Source organism: Diadema setosum, chromosome 10, assembly GCF_964275005.1.
Source record: "Diadema setosum chromosome 10, eeDiaSeto1, whole genome shotgun sequence".
NCBI lineage: Eukaryota > Metazoa > Echinodermata > Echinoidea > Diadematoida > Diadematidae > Diadema > Diadema setosum.
The window spans coordinates 9,392,807-9,408,981 of record NC_092694.1 but is presented as its reverse complement, the minus strand read 5'-3'; the positions used below and the strand labels follow the sequence as shown (position 1 = coordinate 9,408,981).

Genomic DNA, 16,175 nt, shown 5'->3' with positions numbered 1-16,175 from the left:
CCCCCGAAATAGGGTAAAACCATCAAAAAACATTGGGTGGACGGTAAAACAAGGTTAGACCCAAAAAGTCGCTTTGGCACCCAGACTACAACCAACAAACAAAGTTATTGGTATTGCCCAACATTTAGTTGCATTTTTTTTGTGTGTTTTTTTTTTTGTGTGTTTTTCCTTCTTTTTGTGTGTGGATGATAGTTTCAAGATACGTAACATAAACGTCTAGATGGCTTTTAAAAAGTGCATGTTTAGCTGCACTCGACTTACTTCTTAGTTCCGCCACGGGGAAATCGTCATTATATTGGACATTTTGATTTGTTGGCCAATACCAGCTGAGTTCTTCGTTCAGCGAAACGATCATAGTGATAACCTCGCGGACCTCGGACGTCTGTGAATGAGTGGAAATAATCATGTTGATGATAAATGACGGCGACATTGATTACAATAACAATATTAGAATATCATACACACAATATCAATGCTGAAACATCCATGGGAGCAGATGCTATAATGGATAAGACTTATGACTATTAGTAGGAAGTTCCAAAATTAGATACGCGCTTCATAATACGAAGCCCCCTCGGCCAAAGTGTGAAGATGAATATCCGGCTTCGCTGGTTATAACTGCACTGTATACAATGTCATGGTATAATAATGACTGGGCCTCTGGAAGAACACTTCTCATATTATAGAAGAGAATAGCCTAGAAAAAAAAAAACCCATTTCATCATCTTTCTCCTCATCATCATATCAATATAATAATATTGACAATGACAATCATAATAACAATAACTATGCACAATGAGGATGATGACAATATTAAGAAAGGAAGAGGTATTTTTGTTTCTAGTAGTTATTTCACTGCACTACGACTATATACTTCTCCTAAGCCCAATACAATTAATAATATTGAAAAAATACTGCGTGCAAAGGATTACCTACAAATACACGTATCTTAACTTTCTCATCGTCTCCAATTTTATCCTATGGCCTCATAATATCCTAAATGTAACATTGTGATTGACTCATGTTACAACCACAGGTTTCCTTTATTTTTTTTTTTTTTTATTTTTTTTTTTACAATTGAAATGAATAAAGAATTTAAAGTATGCAGTGATAATGACATTAAGAACAACAACCAATTATCTTATTCACTAAGGATATTAGCAACATTTATAATACTACTTACTGTCCCACTGTCTCATATCTGTGCAGGGTTGGGCAATAATTGCCGGGGTACTATTAAAATTAAAACTGGTTGTCAAAGCTGAGGTACTATATAGGCACAAAATCGTACTTGGAATCTAATAAATGAGTCCAGGACAACTCATCGCGCCTGTTCATTGGCGCTGTGTTGATACGGCAGGACATTTTCATGTATATTTTTTTTTTAACTTTTGATGTTTGTTTGTTTGTTTGTTTGTTTTTAGAGAATAAGTGTGTATTACCCGGCTTCCATCAGCCCGGAGTGAGCCTTGTTTGCAGACGAGCAGCGGGCCGACCAACCCCGAGTGCAGGTCCTGCTCACCGCCCACCGTGGAGTAATAAATTCCCGTGATGCACTGCTCGTCCATGTCTGTCGGTCCGTAGGATGCTGGGACGGTCCACGTGTAATTGCGTGATTGGTTAGGCCCGACAACGTCATCGCTTTGACTGGCATCACCTCGACCGGCAACACCTGTTGTAAACGACGAACATGCAGGTACGAGTCTGTTTATTCATGTTTTTCCTAAGTCTTACCAACAGTGTTTGCTCATTAGAATGTCTGAATTCAATTCAATTCAATTCAATTCAATTCAATTCAATTCAATTCAATTCAAGCTTTATTTTCACCTTTTTTGAATGAAGAGAAGCCGGAGAAGATTGAGCAATAGATAAACTGTAACTTATGTTTGCATAAATGTATGCACAGAATAGTTTATTTTCATTTTGCGTTGTGTCAAGGGAAAAAATTAAATATTTGAATTAATCATTTATTTGTTTTAACTGTCAGATTCAAATTATACTGTGCTCATTTAGTTTGTTCAATTGACTTTGTATTCATTTATGTATGAAAAAGAAATTCAGAAAAAAAATCAAATCAAATCAAATCAAATTAAATCAAATCAAATTCAAGATGAAAATACGTAGAATATGGATCGACAGACGTTACCGTAGCTATTATCAGGTTCACTGTGTAATTGGATTATAAATATTACTATATTTACCCAAGGTGGCCTCTTCAGTGTTACCATGGTTTTCCAGAGGGCCCGGCTGTCATCATTACCCCAGCATTACCATGTTGTGCTACCAAGTTTTAAACCTTGCTCAAGAGGGACATCCGAGGTAAAAATGTCTTGTCCATGCAATGACTTACTCGGTTGGACTCAAACTCGAGACCTCCGGTCCAAAGTCAAGGCTTACCCGGTATAACATCGTGTCTCCATTTTGAAACTTCACTAGCTATAAGCATTATACTTGGTTTGTGGTCTGGTGCCAAACTTAGGTCAGGGTCTGGTGTAGTATTTACTCCACTTTTCACGCAGTGTTTGGTGTAACGTCTAGTTTTCATTACTATTTTACATGAGTGACATATTTTTGTTTTCCGCTAAAACATGCGGTTGTTGTCATTCTAGGAGCCTTTTTTGGTAAACAGACTACGCATTAGTCGGCGGGAAAAAAAAAATATATATATACATGTATATATATATATATACCTTGCTCGGCTGGGTATGGCCACCCTTCGTTGAGCTTGTCATACTTGACGTTATTAGGGTGGATGTTGTATGACCTCGTGGCAAAGTTCATCAGCATCACCTCGATCGTATCCCCAACCTCGGCCCGAATGACCGGCCCGGCGAATCCGAGATACTGCTCCTCCTGCGGCCGCTGCTTCTCTGTCGTGAACGTCTCGTCCGTGTAGGCAATGTACTGAGCTTTTCTGAAGATTGGCCCGGTACCAGTTGGCGACTTGCTGTAATACAAATTGAGAATATTGTAACACTACGCCTTCGCTTGTGCCTTTCGTTTTAAAAATTATTCCCTTTACGAATACCTCATAATATTTATCATTCTCCTTCGTTTTCTTTTTCTACCCCTCATCCTACTTTTTTCTTTGTCATCTTTTCTCTCATATTTTCTCTCATATTCCATTATCACAATTCATGATAATGACGTCTCTACAGTGGTGATTTTGATGAAACTGACAATGATGATTAGTGATGAGTATAGAGAAGATTAGAATTTTAATCTTCTTAAAAATTGTCATTGGTGTCATTTTGATACTAGTACCAACATCTTTAATTAACCCGTTGAGGACGAGTCCCGAGTATGCTCAGGAGGGTGCCAATGGGAAATGCATGTTGTAGCAAAATCAGTCCGTCCTCAAGGGGTAAATACTTACAAAAATGATGATTTTCACATAAATTATGAAGCCAATATCTTCTAGACGGCATATTATCATTAACAGAGCTTCTAAGGAGAAATGATTACAGTCAAACCTGTCTATAGCCGCCATCAAGGGAGACGGAAAAGTGTCCAATATAGACAGGTGGTCGCTTCAGACAGGGTCTTTATCATGGTTTTTCTCTGGGGATTTTTTAGTGGCAATTATTATACGGCTGTTGGTCACCACTGACAGACGGGCAATAAGGCAGGTTGATTGTATGCAAGTTTACCTGACGTAGGGGGCGTAATTCCAATCAACCTCTTTGATGCCAATGTAGTGTCTGATCACTCTTCCGGTAAGTGACGATCCTCCACCCGACGAACCAGTTGATGTGGTACAGTTTGGATTCACCGTGTACACAGCACTTCCTCCGTCTGATAACGGTCCCCACACACACACACACAAAAAAAAAACACAGAAATGGAATGAAAATAAAATTAAAGTATCATAGCCGGATAATTATATTCGATAAACTCTAGTGACAATGAAATTGATCGTTGAAGTTAAGTTGTCGCAAGAGGATAATGAAATGGATATCTTTTTCCCCTGAAAAAAAAAAAAAACCACACCAAAAAACAGGCAAGCAAACAAACATAATGCTATTGTTTGTGATGACAGATCACAGACTCGTTCATGAGAAATCTGTATTCACCATCAACCTCGTTGAGTTATGCAAAAATATAACAAAATTTAACGGTGACTGGATAATCACTATTTTCTGTAGGCTTAATTCACAGATTGCACTTCCAATCGGGCCATGATTTATTTTTAATCGAGCCCAGATGATACCTGTTAATAGAAGCTATGATTTCATACTGGATGGTATCAGAGACAAAGTTAGGACATCCCGCTATCTCAGAAAAAAAAAAAAAGAAACTGACAACCTCCTTTAAATTTAATTCATGATTTATTCGGTTTCCGTCAACAATATGATAATAAATTAAAAACTTTACTTGTTGCATCCGCCGTGGAAAGGGAAGAAATCAGCCATGTTCCTGGGTTCTCGGCAGTCATCCTGACCACATTAACTGGTCCGGGAATCAGAGGGATATTGTCTGCCCGTCTCCCATCCTGTTCCTGTGAGGATGTAGAAATTGTTTCAGAGCAACGATTTCTAGAAGGTGATATGCTGTTGTAGTGCTCTGGAGAAACAATTGGGAACTCGAAAGTACCTGTAAAATGATATCGAGTCATTTTCGAATTACTAGAACTGAAATTCTGCGGTTATTTCTTGTTTTCTCCATTCCACTCGAGACAACTTCCTTTTCCTCTGCATAAAGCGTAGTGTTTGAAGCTCCTCGGTAGAACACTTCGCAGTAAGTTGTTGCTTCATTTACCATCTCTGTATATAAGCGGAGACATCGTTTTTGTTTGTTCAACACAACAGTACTACAATATCAATGATGATAATAGTAATAATAGTAGTAATAGTAATTATAATAATGATAATGATAATAATAATAGTAATAATGATAATAACAATAATAATAATAATAATAATAGTAATAATAAAATAAAAATAATGATAACAATAAGGTCTTTTTTTTATCCAGGGTAGCCTCTTCAGCGTTGCCACTGTCAACATTTACTGTTCTATCAGACGGCCCTGTCATAATTATTACCCTAGCCGTTGCCAGGTACCCTTTTATACACCGGGTCGAGAGGGACATCGTGGGTACAAACATCTTGTCCAAGGACGTAAGCATATACTATACCTGTCGAAAAGATCATTCTTATCATAATCGCTGTCACACTTACTGTTATCATCATCCTCGGCCATTTATCTAAGACTGAAAGTTCCAATTATTTCGTCACAAGAAACTGTGAAATGCGACTGTGTCATCCGCCATCATAGCTCAACTCTGCACAAGAACACATTCCCAGTTTCCAACCGTTTTCTTTTCCTCTTTTTTTTCTTTATACATTATAATATTCCTTCATTTCACTTTGTTCTGATATAAAGTTGTGTCTTACTAGTGGATTTCCGTTGAAGAAAACTGTATGAATAGAAGTCTCTCCTCCCACGGTGAAGACGAACCAGCGAGTGGTCTCTCCCTGACAGAGCTCCAGATCGGGCAGGTTCCCGTACGAGTAACCGTTGACGGTGTACATCATGTTGCTGCCCAGAAAGCCCATTGTCTCTGCAAGTTTTGAAAAGAGTGACCAGAAAGATTTACCAGTGACCAGTAACTCTGCCACACAATCAAACCTACTCTGCGGCGACCACCAGTTCACAACAACCTTGTCTACAATGACCACATTTCGTGCTTTTTATACACAGGTTTGACTGTTCATTTTCCGTTTTCATCTTCCCTACTTCTCTTCTCAATATTTACGGGGGAAAAAATGCTCATTTCCTTTCGTCTTTATCTTTTTTTTTTCCTCATCAGCTTTGTTATTGTTATCAAGGGTATTTGTGTTATCTTCTTTTGTATTTATTACCATTACTATTACCATTACCATTAATTTTATAATTTCTAGTTCCACTCTCTTTCTTCCTCGTTTTCCTCTTTTTGGCTCCTCTTCTTCTTTAACCCTTGTTTCTGTTTGGTCTCTTTTCAGCAAATATAGCTACGTGATCCTATGTAACTCTGATTTACACACAAAAATAAAGGAATAGATTAGGTATGATGCGTCGAAGACGTTCATTTAAAACCAGAATCAACTAAAGCAAATTAGACGAGGATTGATATTCTGCATTATTGACGACAGCATGGATGCAGTAGATCATCGTCATTCTTACCTCGTTCCTGGTCCGAAACCTGGGGCACGTATGTCTGGATGTTCTCGTTGATGTACCAGCTCTTGTTCTCATCGAAGAAAGCATACAGGAGGACGTGGTCGTTGTCAGTCGTGGAAAGCCGTCCTGGTGAATGAGAACAGTGATTCCGGTTTTAGTCTTGTTTGTCTGTTTGTTTGTTTGCTTTTTTGTTTGTATGTTTGCTTGCTTTTGTTTGCTTCATGCCATGTGAGAAGATGACTGGATAGCCCATATCCAGGTGCAGTAGCTGGTCTCCCATGGGGTCCAGTTGGATGAAAGGCAGGACCACTTCACCGGGTTAAACACTTTGATCTTTGCGATGAATGAATGAAGCGGGATCTAATTACGTGCATGAGTTGCAACTCTCTCACACACGGGACCTCCATTTTGTGTCCTTTCCGAGGGACAGAGTGTTTTGCCTCTTACTAGAGGGGACGGTATGATTACACACAACATTATTCAGTGGGACCCGGGAATCGAACCGGGTCCTTTGGATCGTGAGGCAAACGCGCTACCGACTGAGCTAACTCTGTGAGTGACATGGGACCACCATGCTCCAGCTCTTCATTCCCAAACCCAAAGGTAGGTCTAATCTTTGGGAATTTTTGATCGACATGACACGCACACACACAAACAGGAAAACATGATCAAACAAGTTAAAGGGGACCTCCAGATGATTTTCAGACTTTTACATTTGAACAACTATAAATTAGTTAAATAGAGTACAGAGTTTCAGAATTTATATTGATTGGGATGAGGAATGAGAATGTTTTCATAATTTATAACAAATTGCAATGAACAAGGATGATGACATGGCAGCCTCGCCATAAGAATGCATGAGTTGGGGCTTTAGGAGGCAGAACAAAAGAAGAAGGCATGCATAGATTCTTCACAGGTGAACTTGTTGAGCAAGCGGTATTGTAATGGAATTACACTGCAACATTTCAGATATATGTGAGGCTCTGATGCCATCAACACTGTTCAGTGTAATTTGTTTAAGATTTTCAGTTTATTGGTTTCTCTGCTCAAGGGCCACAATAAATTCCATGAATCTATACATAGAGCTGTCGATTTATGTACTACATGATGTGAAATTATGAAAATCATCCGGAATGCCCCTTTAAACACACATACACACGAACCATCAAACACACACAAACATCACACACATTTGCACCCTTGGTTGGAACGAATTCACATAATTTGCACCATAAATGTATGTAATCTGAAAATAATATGGTAGTAATGTTTCCATATGCCCAAGACAACCCATGTCGAAAGATTTGCATTAGTCTAAGCTTCTTTTTCTTTTCCTTTTTTGTCGAGGGCATAACTTTCAACCTTATGTGTAGGTAGGCATGAGTACCATTAGACACTCACCTGCTAAGTTACAAGAAACGTCATTCTATTTTCAAGTTATGTGATAAATACGGTACAAGATTGTATTCTTTTCTTTTAATAACATAACTAAAAAAATATCATCCTCATATGTTGCTTAATTGCATGAAATATCGAACTTACGATATCCAGTGGTGGTGGTGATGCTGATGAAGATGATACTATTCATTATGCATGGTATTGACAATGATCGTAAACAATGACAACAAAAGCAAATACAACAGCTGCGCAGCGGCAACAACAACAACAATTACACCGTGCATCTAGAGATAAAAAATAAACAGAGGATGAAGAGCGCCACGAACCTCGGCGGCAAACAATAGTCACGCCCACCAGCCCAGAGTTGATGTCCTGCGTATCGAATCGATGCGAATTGTACATCCAGGCGATGCAGTCCTCCCGACCGTCGCGGTTCGGTCCCGAGCGTTCGGCGTTGACGCTCCACCTGTACACATAGGTCTGGCCTGGTCCAACACTGTCGTCTTCCTTCTGTGACCCTGAAGTACCGTCATTGTAGAGGGCGCCTGTCAGAAAAAAAGAAAGAAAGAAAAGGAGTTGGGAGGGGGAATAATGATTACATGATACTGTAAAGGGGTGCGCAAAGAAGACAAGTGTCGGTGGGAAAAAAAATCGGTATGAAAGAAGAGCACATAATAATAATTATGCAAAACTGAGTTCAAGTTTAGTTACACTTATAACTCAGATTTTTACAAAGATGATAATATATCACTTTCCTAACTTTGTTGGACTAAGGACAGATATGTCATTTAGCCTATCATACTTGGTAATTATGAGCACTATATGCTGTTTCAAGAAACTCAAGAAACAACAACAAATAAACAAACAAACAAACGAACAGATTTTGTAATGATAGTGTTGGAGTGTTGGTGTAATGCTTGCAGTTTACATTTCTTCAGTGTTTTACGAAAACTGCTTTAAGTTTCAGGCAGGTGTAAACAGAAATTACTATTATATATGATTTCACCAAACCCCAACGAGAAATCATCGGGTCCTGTATAAAAAAAAAAGAAAAAGAAAAAAAAAGTCTACGTGGATTCAAGAATCTTGTCAGGAATTGATTAAGGTATATTCCGTCATTTTCATATAGCATGTACAGTGGATTCCGGTTATACGGAAGTCCTCGGTACCGGCAGTTTCCTTTCGGTATATCGAAATTTCGTTATAACCAAACAAATAAACAATAAAAAGCATAGAGCTGATAATGTTGCGATGTGAATTTTTACTTCGTTGTAACCGGAATTTCGTTATAACCGTGTTCGTTATAACGGGAGTGCACTGTACTTTTTTGTGATCGTCTGACCTTCTGAAGATTTCGTGTACGTCAGACCGCTTGGATTGATGGAGTACGGGCGAGACGCCATGTTCCGGAAGTGAACCGTGATAGTGTCGTCCACTTCCGCCCTGAGGGTGGGGCCGAGAATACCAAGCCATGCCGGGCGAGGGGACTGGGTGGTGAAGGTGTCGTCGGTGTATTCCCGAAAGAGGGCCTTCTTGTACCGACTGCCGATCCGGTTTGGACCCGAAATGACTCGATTCGCTCCCGCTCTGTCAAAGAAAAGTAAATGAAATAAAACACGAGTAAAGAACACAAAAGAGAATGATATGAATACTCAAGTAAATTCAACGACATAAAAAGGACACAGTCTTATTAAAGTGATGGTATAGTTTTGGTTCAGATAGGGATGCACGTTTCCAACTTTGTGTGTGTGTGTGTGTGTGTGTGTGTGTGTGTGTGCGTGTGTGTGTGTGTGTGTGTTTGAGAGATAATGAGTAACCTCCTCTGAAATATAAAAGAGCATGCAATTCATAGAGGAATTCACAGTTAATTTGATGAAAATTGGTCATGAAATGGCTGAGATATCCAAAAACAAGTAATCCTAATAAAATGCGACAGGCCACGACTTTTATTAGGATCTCTTTGTTTTACCTTATTTTTAGATATCTCAGTCATTTCAAAATCGATTTTCAACAAATTGAATTTCAATTCCCCTTAGAATTGTATGCTCTTTAACATTAATAACCGTTAATACTATTGAGTGTTATCTTGCTGAGCTGAAACTGCGGAACCCAGTGGGACTTATATGCCATACCACTACTCTATATTAGAGTTTTTCTTTCATATTTTCTTTGTGTTTGTCTATACGTTGTCAAAACCCTAAATAATTATATGCCGCATGTGTAATTAAGGCATGCTTCTTTATATGGAAGAGAATTGTAATCTTTGGATGCTTGGAAAAGATCTGGGTTCGGCCATCATAATTCGCACACGGGAAGGACTTTCGCAGTATAAAGAAATGGGAACATAATATATCCGACTAGGTCAATTAATATATCGCTTTAAATGAATCTCTGGCATTTTCCTGAACCCTGAGATACTGAATTTGGCATCTGAACGATAACGACTAAAAAGCTGAAAATAAATATCTTGATAATAAAAAAATCGCACCGTTGTTTTTCGTTTTGTGAGAGTTTCTATCACGAGTACGGTATTGTCTCTTTTCCTTGGATTGTAAGCGATTATTAACTTCGTTATACAGCGAAGTTTGGGTGATATTCCAATGCTTTACCGTTCGTGTTATGAAGACACTGCAATTACGCAATGCACCTGTCTTTGCTACTGTTGATCAACAGTGTCTAGACGACCTGACATTTTTCACTGTTCCCTCTTTTTCTATCATCAAAAGCAAGCCTATAAGGTCAAAATGCAGACGGACGCCACACCTGCGATAAACTTCACAATCGCCAAGCAAAACACTTGTTTTGATGCTCGCAAAATATTTCAGACTACAACAGAAAATAAGAAGAGCTCATTATCAGCCAAGTTTGTTGGAGGCAGCAGACAAGTGCGCCTGCTGTTTGGGAATGTACCGCGAATGAGTTCAGTATTGGCTCGCTCTTCTGGCCATGATTTCGGCTAACTTAGCCATGCGTACAGTGATTAAATCACATCGCAGGATTCAAGGATACATGGCAAAGGGCAAGTGCTTTGTTGTTGTTATTGTTTGCAATAATTGCCCCAGAATGTAGCAAGCACATGACGGAAGAAACAATACACAAGATTCGTGCTTTCTTTCATCTGAATCAGAAAACATGACATGTTTTTCAGTAAATAAGGTAATGTTTCTAGGAGGACATAATGGTAATCATTTGAAAGAATTGATCAAAAACTATGGCAATTGAGAATTTAACGAAACACAAATGAACATTTGTAGCCTACAAATAGGAGTAAACATGTGCATATCTTCACCGGAACTCACATTTTGCATTCATGTCGAAATACAGTCTTCGCATATGAAGACTATACCTGACGTCTAATGTTTGGCGGTTGGTGAGTAATATTTCGTATGATATATTTAGTCTGGGTCTTACCCCATATGTCCAATATTACGTTACATTAAATGGGTTGGACAAATACTGGATAGTGATTGGCTAAACACAGTCACGTGATGGAGAAACATTGGTTATGTTCGCCCATGGGAGAACATTTTTGTAATGTTCTCACATATCAATGGGAAAACATTTTCACGTAACAAATGACAGAAGGACCCGCGCACAGTGAATTTGGCTCTGCGCGAGCGATCGAGTGCGTTGTGCTGGTGGTTGACGTTGACGTATTTGACGTATTTGACTAACCCATATAACAGATGATGACTTTTGTTGTCGGGAACATGTACCAAACGTTCCACCCTCAGGGTTTGAAATGCTATTTCGGGAGGCTGTAAGTCCCTCGACTTCGTTTCGGGACTTATCAATAGTATTTCAAACCCTTCGGGTGGAACATTCGGTATGTTCCCTCCCCCGCCAGTCATCATCTATATAATGTCCCATGTTACGCTTATGTCCCATAACATTCTCATAGCTGCCAGCAAAGAATGGCTATAGTCCTTTGCTGCGCTTGAGATGAGTCTACTTGCTGTCATTTGTCATAACTTATGAGTGAAAGTAAGTCGAGTATACTGGAATAATAGTAATAAGAAATAATAATGATAATAATAATAATAATAATAATAATAATAATAATAATAATAATAATAATAATAGTAATAATAATAATAATAATAATAATAATAATAGTAATAATAATAATGATAATAAGGTCTAATTAACCCAGGGTAGCCTCTTCAGTGTTGGCACTGCTTTACCAGAGGGCCCTGCCATCATTATTACCCTAGCGTTGCCAGGTACCCATTTATACACCTGGATCGAGAGGGACACAGTGGGTAAAAACATCTTGTCTAAGGACGTAAGCACTGGGCAGGATTCGAACTCGCGTCCTCCGATCGGGAGTCGGGAGTCTTATCCACTATGCCACAGCGCCCAAAGGATTGCAAAGTGATTTTACAGATCATACATGAAATTTTGAATGTATAACGTGTTCATGGAAAAGTTACTTTAATACTCAAGGTAAAGGAAAAGGATAAAGAGGCGAAGAAGACCAATGATAGCTTTTGAACTGAAGACATTGAGAAATGCACATCCCACAGGGCTACATACCTGGTTAAAATAAGGGCAGGTTCATGTGATATATTATGTCATATCAGCGCACATTTGCATTTCGCGCCGACTGATATTTACCTCATGATGCACGGACATGAAGGAGAACAGCCGTGTTGGCTGAATCATGCGCTGTGCTGAAATAGATGAAATGATATGATGTAATGTGATGTGATGTGATGTGATGTGATGTGATGTGATGTGATGTGATGTGATGTGACGTGACGTGACGTGATGTGATGTGATGTGATGTGATGTGATGTGATGTGATGTGATGTGATGTGATGTGATGTGATGTGATGTGATGTGATGTGATGTGGTGTGGAGTGGTGTGGTGTGGAGTGATAGATATGATATGATAATATTTTGACGATGAAGAACGTGCCTTCCCCTTTTTGTATTATTTATTGGCTATACTGATGAAACAAAATATCTGATATAAAGAACAAACTTGTCTCGTTCCCAAGGATCTCGGTATACTGTGTATCACTGTACTTCCACGCCTGTATGCATGTTTGGATGAGAAGTGAGGAGACTCCCTCGCTCATGAAGCTCCAGGGGTCGAGTCATGCCTACTTCCGGCTTGAAACAGGTGTTTGCCAACATCGAATCAAGGCGCAGGAAGACATCGCTTCAATATGACATAATGCTGCCATGCCAAGGGGCGAGTTCCTAGGCTCTACACTGTGTCAAAATGGCACATCTTAAAGGGGCATTCTAGACGTTTTCATGATTTCATATCATGTAGTACAAAAATCGACAGCTTCATGTATAGATTCGTGGAATTTATTGTGGTCCTTAAGCAGAGAAACCAATAAATCTAAAATCTTAAACAAATTGCACTGAACAGTGTTGATGACGTCAGAGCCTGACATATTTCAGAAATGTAGTAGTGTGATGATTCCATTACAATACTGCTTGCTCAACGAGTTCACCTGCGAAGAATCTGCGCATGCTTTCTTCTTTCGTTCTGCTTCCTTGAGCCCAAACTCATGCATTCTTATGGTGAGGCTGCTATGTCATCATCCTTGTTCATTGCAATTTGTCATAAATCTTGAAAACATTTTCATTCCTAATCCAAATCACTATAAATTCTGAAACTCTGTACTCAGTTTAACTAATTTATGGTTGTTCAAATGTATATCCGGAAGTCCCCTTTAAAGGTTGATCATCATACGCATCAACCTTTAAAGCGACTTAAAAGAAGATAATCCTCAGTCAATATAAGAAGAATTCAGAAAATAGATTATGTAAGCATTCACTTGGTGCAATCTTTTTGTCGATACTGTAAAAGACTGGAAACAGGAAGGAACAAAAAAAAACAAAACCCAAAACTAGGCATTTCTTTATCATATTTTATCCGAGATAACAAAACATCATGGCATTCTCACCATACATAATCTTTGTTTTATGTGTGTCTGCGTGGGACATAGACAGAGATGAACAATGAGGAGAAGAGAAACAGGGGTAGGCCGGGGAGGTGGGGGGGGGGGGGAGACACAGATCGTGTGCATCTCCTGTATCTGACGTTACTCTCTGACCTTAACACGATAGCGCCATGCGGGTACTATAACTGCATAATATGCTGAAGATGATATCAGATATAGAATGACATTGTCAAAATCGATATTATGCTGACTAAACAGGGCTTTTTTGTCAGAGCATTTTTATCTTTAATTCACTCAAAGTAACGCCAAGTTCTAAAGGTATTTTTTTTTTTTACCCTTGGGAGCAGTGACTTTAAAATGTTCGAGATATCATATTTCATGCATAAATTGTGTGTACATCAACTGTATCACAAAATATTCTACCATATAAAAATTTTGCAATAAAACCGAAGATATAAGAAGATGATTATTTATTATCATTGTTTTTCTCAATAAACCCTAATTGTAGACGGTTTAGTCTAGAAACATTTTCATTATACTTACTGTTCACATTTTGCACCATTAAGCAATACTTAACATTGATAATACTGATTCAAATTTTTAGATTGGTTATTTCTGTCCCTGACTCACATTTTAGAAGTATTTTGAAATAGTAAAGCTGGGTTTTGTCACATCTGCAAATGGTAAATAATGCCTTTAGATACGCCTATATTGTTTTTGCCTTGTATCGCACGTGTTTGGGGATGATGGCGACTAACGATTCGAATTCTGTGTATGTGCTCTGAAACCCTTCATTGTGATTATTATTTTCAATGTGGGGTTGCAATTTTTCTATCTTCAAAGTATTTCATATATGTCTGTAAATTTCAGAATAAAACCCCCATTTTGCAATCTTTTAAGTATTACTTAAAAATAATAAAGAAATGGAACATATAATTTCAAAAAAGAGAGGTTAAATTGCCACTCACTTTCAAAAATTGAGGTTTGAAATCCAAATTGAAACTGTATAATTAACTTACTGGGTATTTTGGTCACATTTGATATGTAATACTTCATGTATTAATTTTGTTATGATTCATTTTTTCCCTTTATTTCGTGATTATGTAATTTACTGGATTTTTATTGTTTGCTGTAAATGCTATTTGTTTTTTACCAATAAATCCTAGATTATATATTATATATATGTATAAAATCTTGGAAAATGATGCAAGGATGTACTTACGAATCGGGCGCAAAGTTCTGGCCTGTGATGTTATCAATGCCACTTGGCACATAGTCCCAAGTTTCCTCCACAGCCGCTATGTAGTACACGCGATCTACTGCGCATGTGCCTCCTATCAAGCAGCCAATCACTGCCACTGTGATGAGCATGCGCAGGGCACGATCCATCATGTCGGATTTCACACGACCTAATCCATGAAAGAGAACAAAAGAGAGGTTGAACCTGAGTCAGTTTAGATTGACCTTTTTTGGATTTTAAACAAGAACCGAACCAGAAAACCCCAAACCAAGATGTGTCGAAAGCAGTAAATATTTCTAAAACAAAATTCCCAGAATCTTCATACGTAAGCGTTCCGGGATGCACCACGAGGTTTTCCTCGAATTTATTTTGTGTGTGTGTATGTGTATGTGTGCGTGTGTGTGTGTGTGTGTGTGTGTGTGTGTCAAGGAGGTGTGTTGGTCTGTCATTACTACTCCTCATATTGACTTGATGTACTTTTAATCCACCTTGGCAGGATTGCGATAGAAAATGATGCATAATCAGCCAAGTGAAAGAGAGTATACTTCCCTTCTTTTCCAAAATTTTTATTGTGCATTGTATTATCGCGTGTTTTTCATTACCAATTACATTTCAGTCGTCAGCATGTTCATTGTATACAATTTACCTTTTTTTTTTTTTTTTTTTTTACAGCGAACGCAGTTTCAAATAATATGATGAAATAATGTCCATATTTAATATGATGTTAGTTTTTCGGGTCACGTTTCATAAGGACCTTGTTGTCATAATGTAGACGTGAAGAGGCTTGACAAGAGAAAAAAAAAGTCCGGAACGTTTGTGTCCAGTTATGGTTTGAATCTATCTATAGGTTTTCCCATTCATTTTCAAACTTTTTTCATTTAATTTCACAAATTTTTACTTCAATTTCGTCGCGGAATGTCGGGAGTTCATTTTCAAATAAAGTCCATTCAATTTAGTCATTTCACATACATTTTCGTCATTTACAGTTCAAATTCGTCAGTCTCACTCGCAGCACTCAAAACAGCAGGATCGATTTCGTCTTTTGTCAATCATTTTCGTTAAATTTTCATTCATATTCGTCTCATATCTCTACCCGGTGTGATTTTCCAGTCATTCATGTATTGTGTTTTTTTTTTTCTGTAACCGTTCACATTTTACATTCAGGAGTTAACATACACACAAGTGCCCCCCCCCCCACACACACACACAGAACCACAGATACAGACACACACACAAGCAATCCGAGTACACACTGATACAAACAGACGTATACCGTCTCGCAAACGAAAACACTGACAATCGATTTCTAGGCAAACGTGATTAAAGACAAAATTTAGGTGTAGAATTGTCGCCTGTTTAATGTCAAAGAATGGATAACATAATTATGTTTGCTGCTTTCCAGGGTACAAAATTTAAACTTTGCTTCATGCATTATGATGCGAAAACCTGAAC

General features: G+C 38.3%; 1 protein-coding gene across 2 annotated transcripts in view; it reads right to left on the bottom strand.

Moving 5' to 3' along the window:
- The window catches only part of LOC140233635 (hephaestin-like), a 40,577-nt gene that overhangs the window by 13,144 nt on the left and 11,258 nt on the right, over nt 1-16,175 (bottom strand). Inside the window, exons 1-11 of one of the 2 annotated variants that reach the window (XM_072313736.1) lie at nt 14,706-14,743; nt 12,177-12,227; nt 8,902-9,146; nt 7,886-8,104; nt 6,165-6,287; nt 5,396-5,562; nt 4,375-4,498; nt 3,651-3,795; nt 2,691-2,947; nt 1,443-1,672; nt 262-382 (exon numbers count right to left, since the gene is read on the bottom strand). In XM_072313736.1, coding sequence (XP_072169837.1) covers nt 262-382; nt 1,443-1,672; nt 2,691-2,947; nt 3,651-3,795; nt 4,375-4,498; nt 5,396-5,562; nt 6,165-6,287; nt 7,886-8,104; nt 8,902-9,146; nt 12,177-12,181 — 1,636 coding nt within the window. In that variant the 5' untranslated portion in view covers nt 12,182-12,227; nt 14,706-14,743. Of the gene's footprint in view, nt 1-261; nt 383-1,442; nt 1,673-2,690; nt 2,948-3,650; nt 3,796-4,374; nt 4,499-5,395; nt 5,563-6,164; nt 6,288-7,885; nt 8,105-8,901; nt 9,147-12,176; nt 12,228-14,705; nt 14,893-16,175 lie in introns of those variants that run through there. The other variant, XM_072313735.1, reaches the window with a different exon arrangement.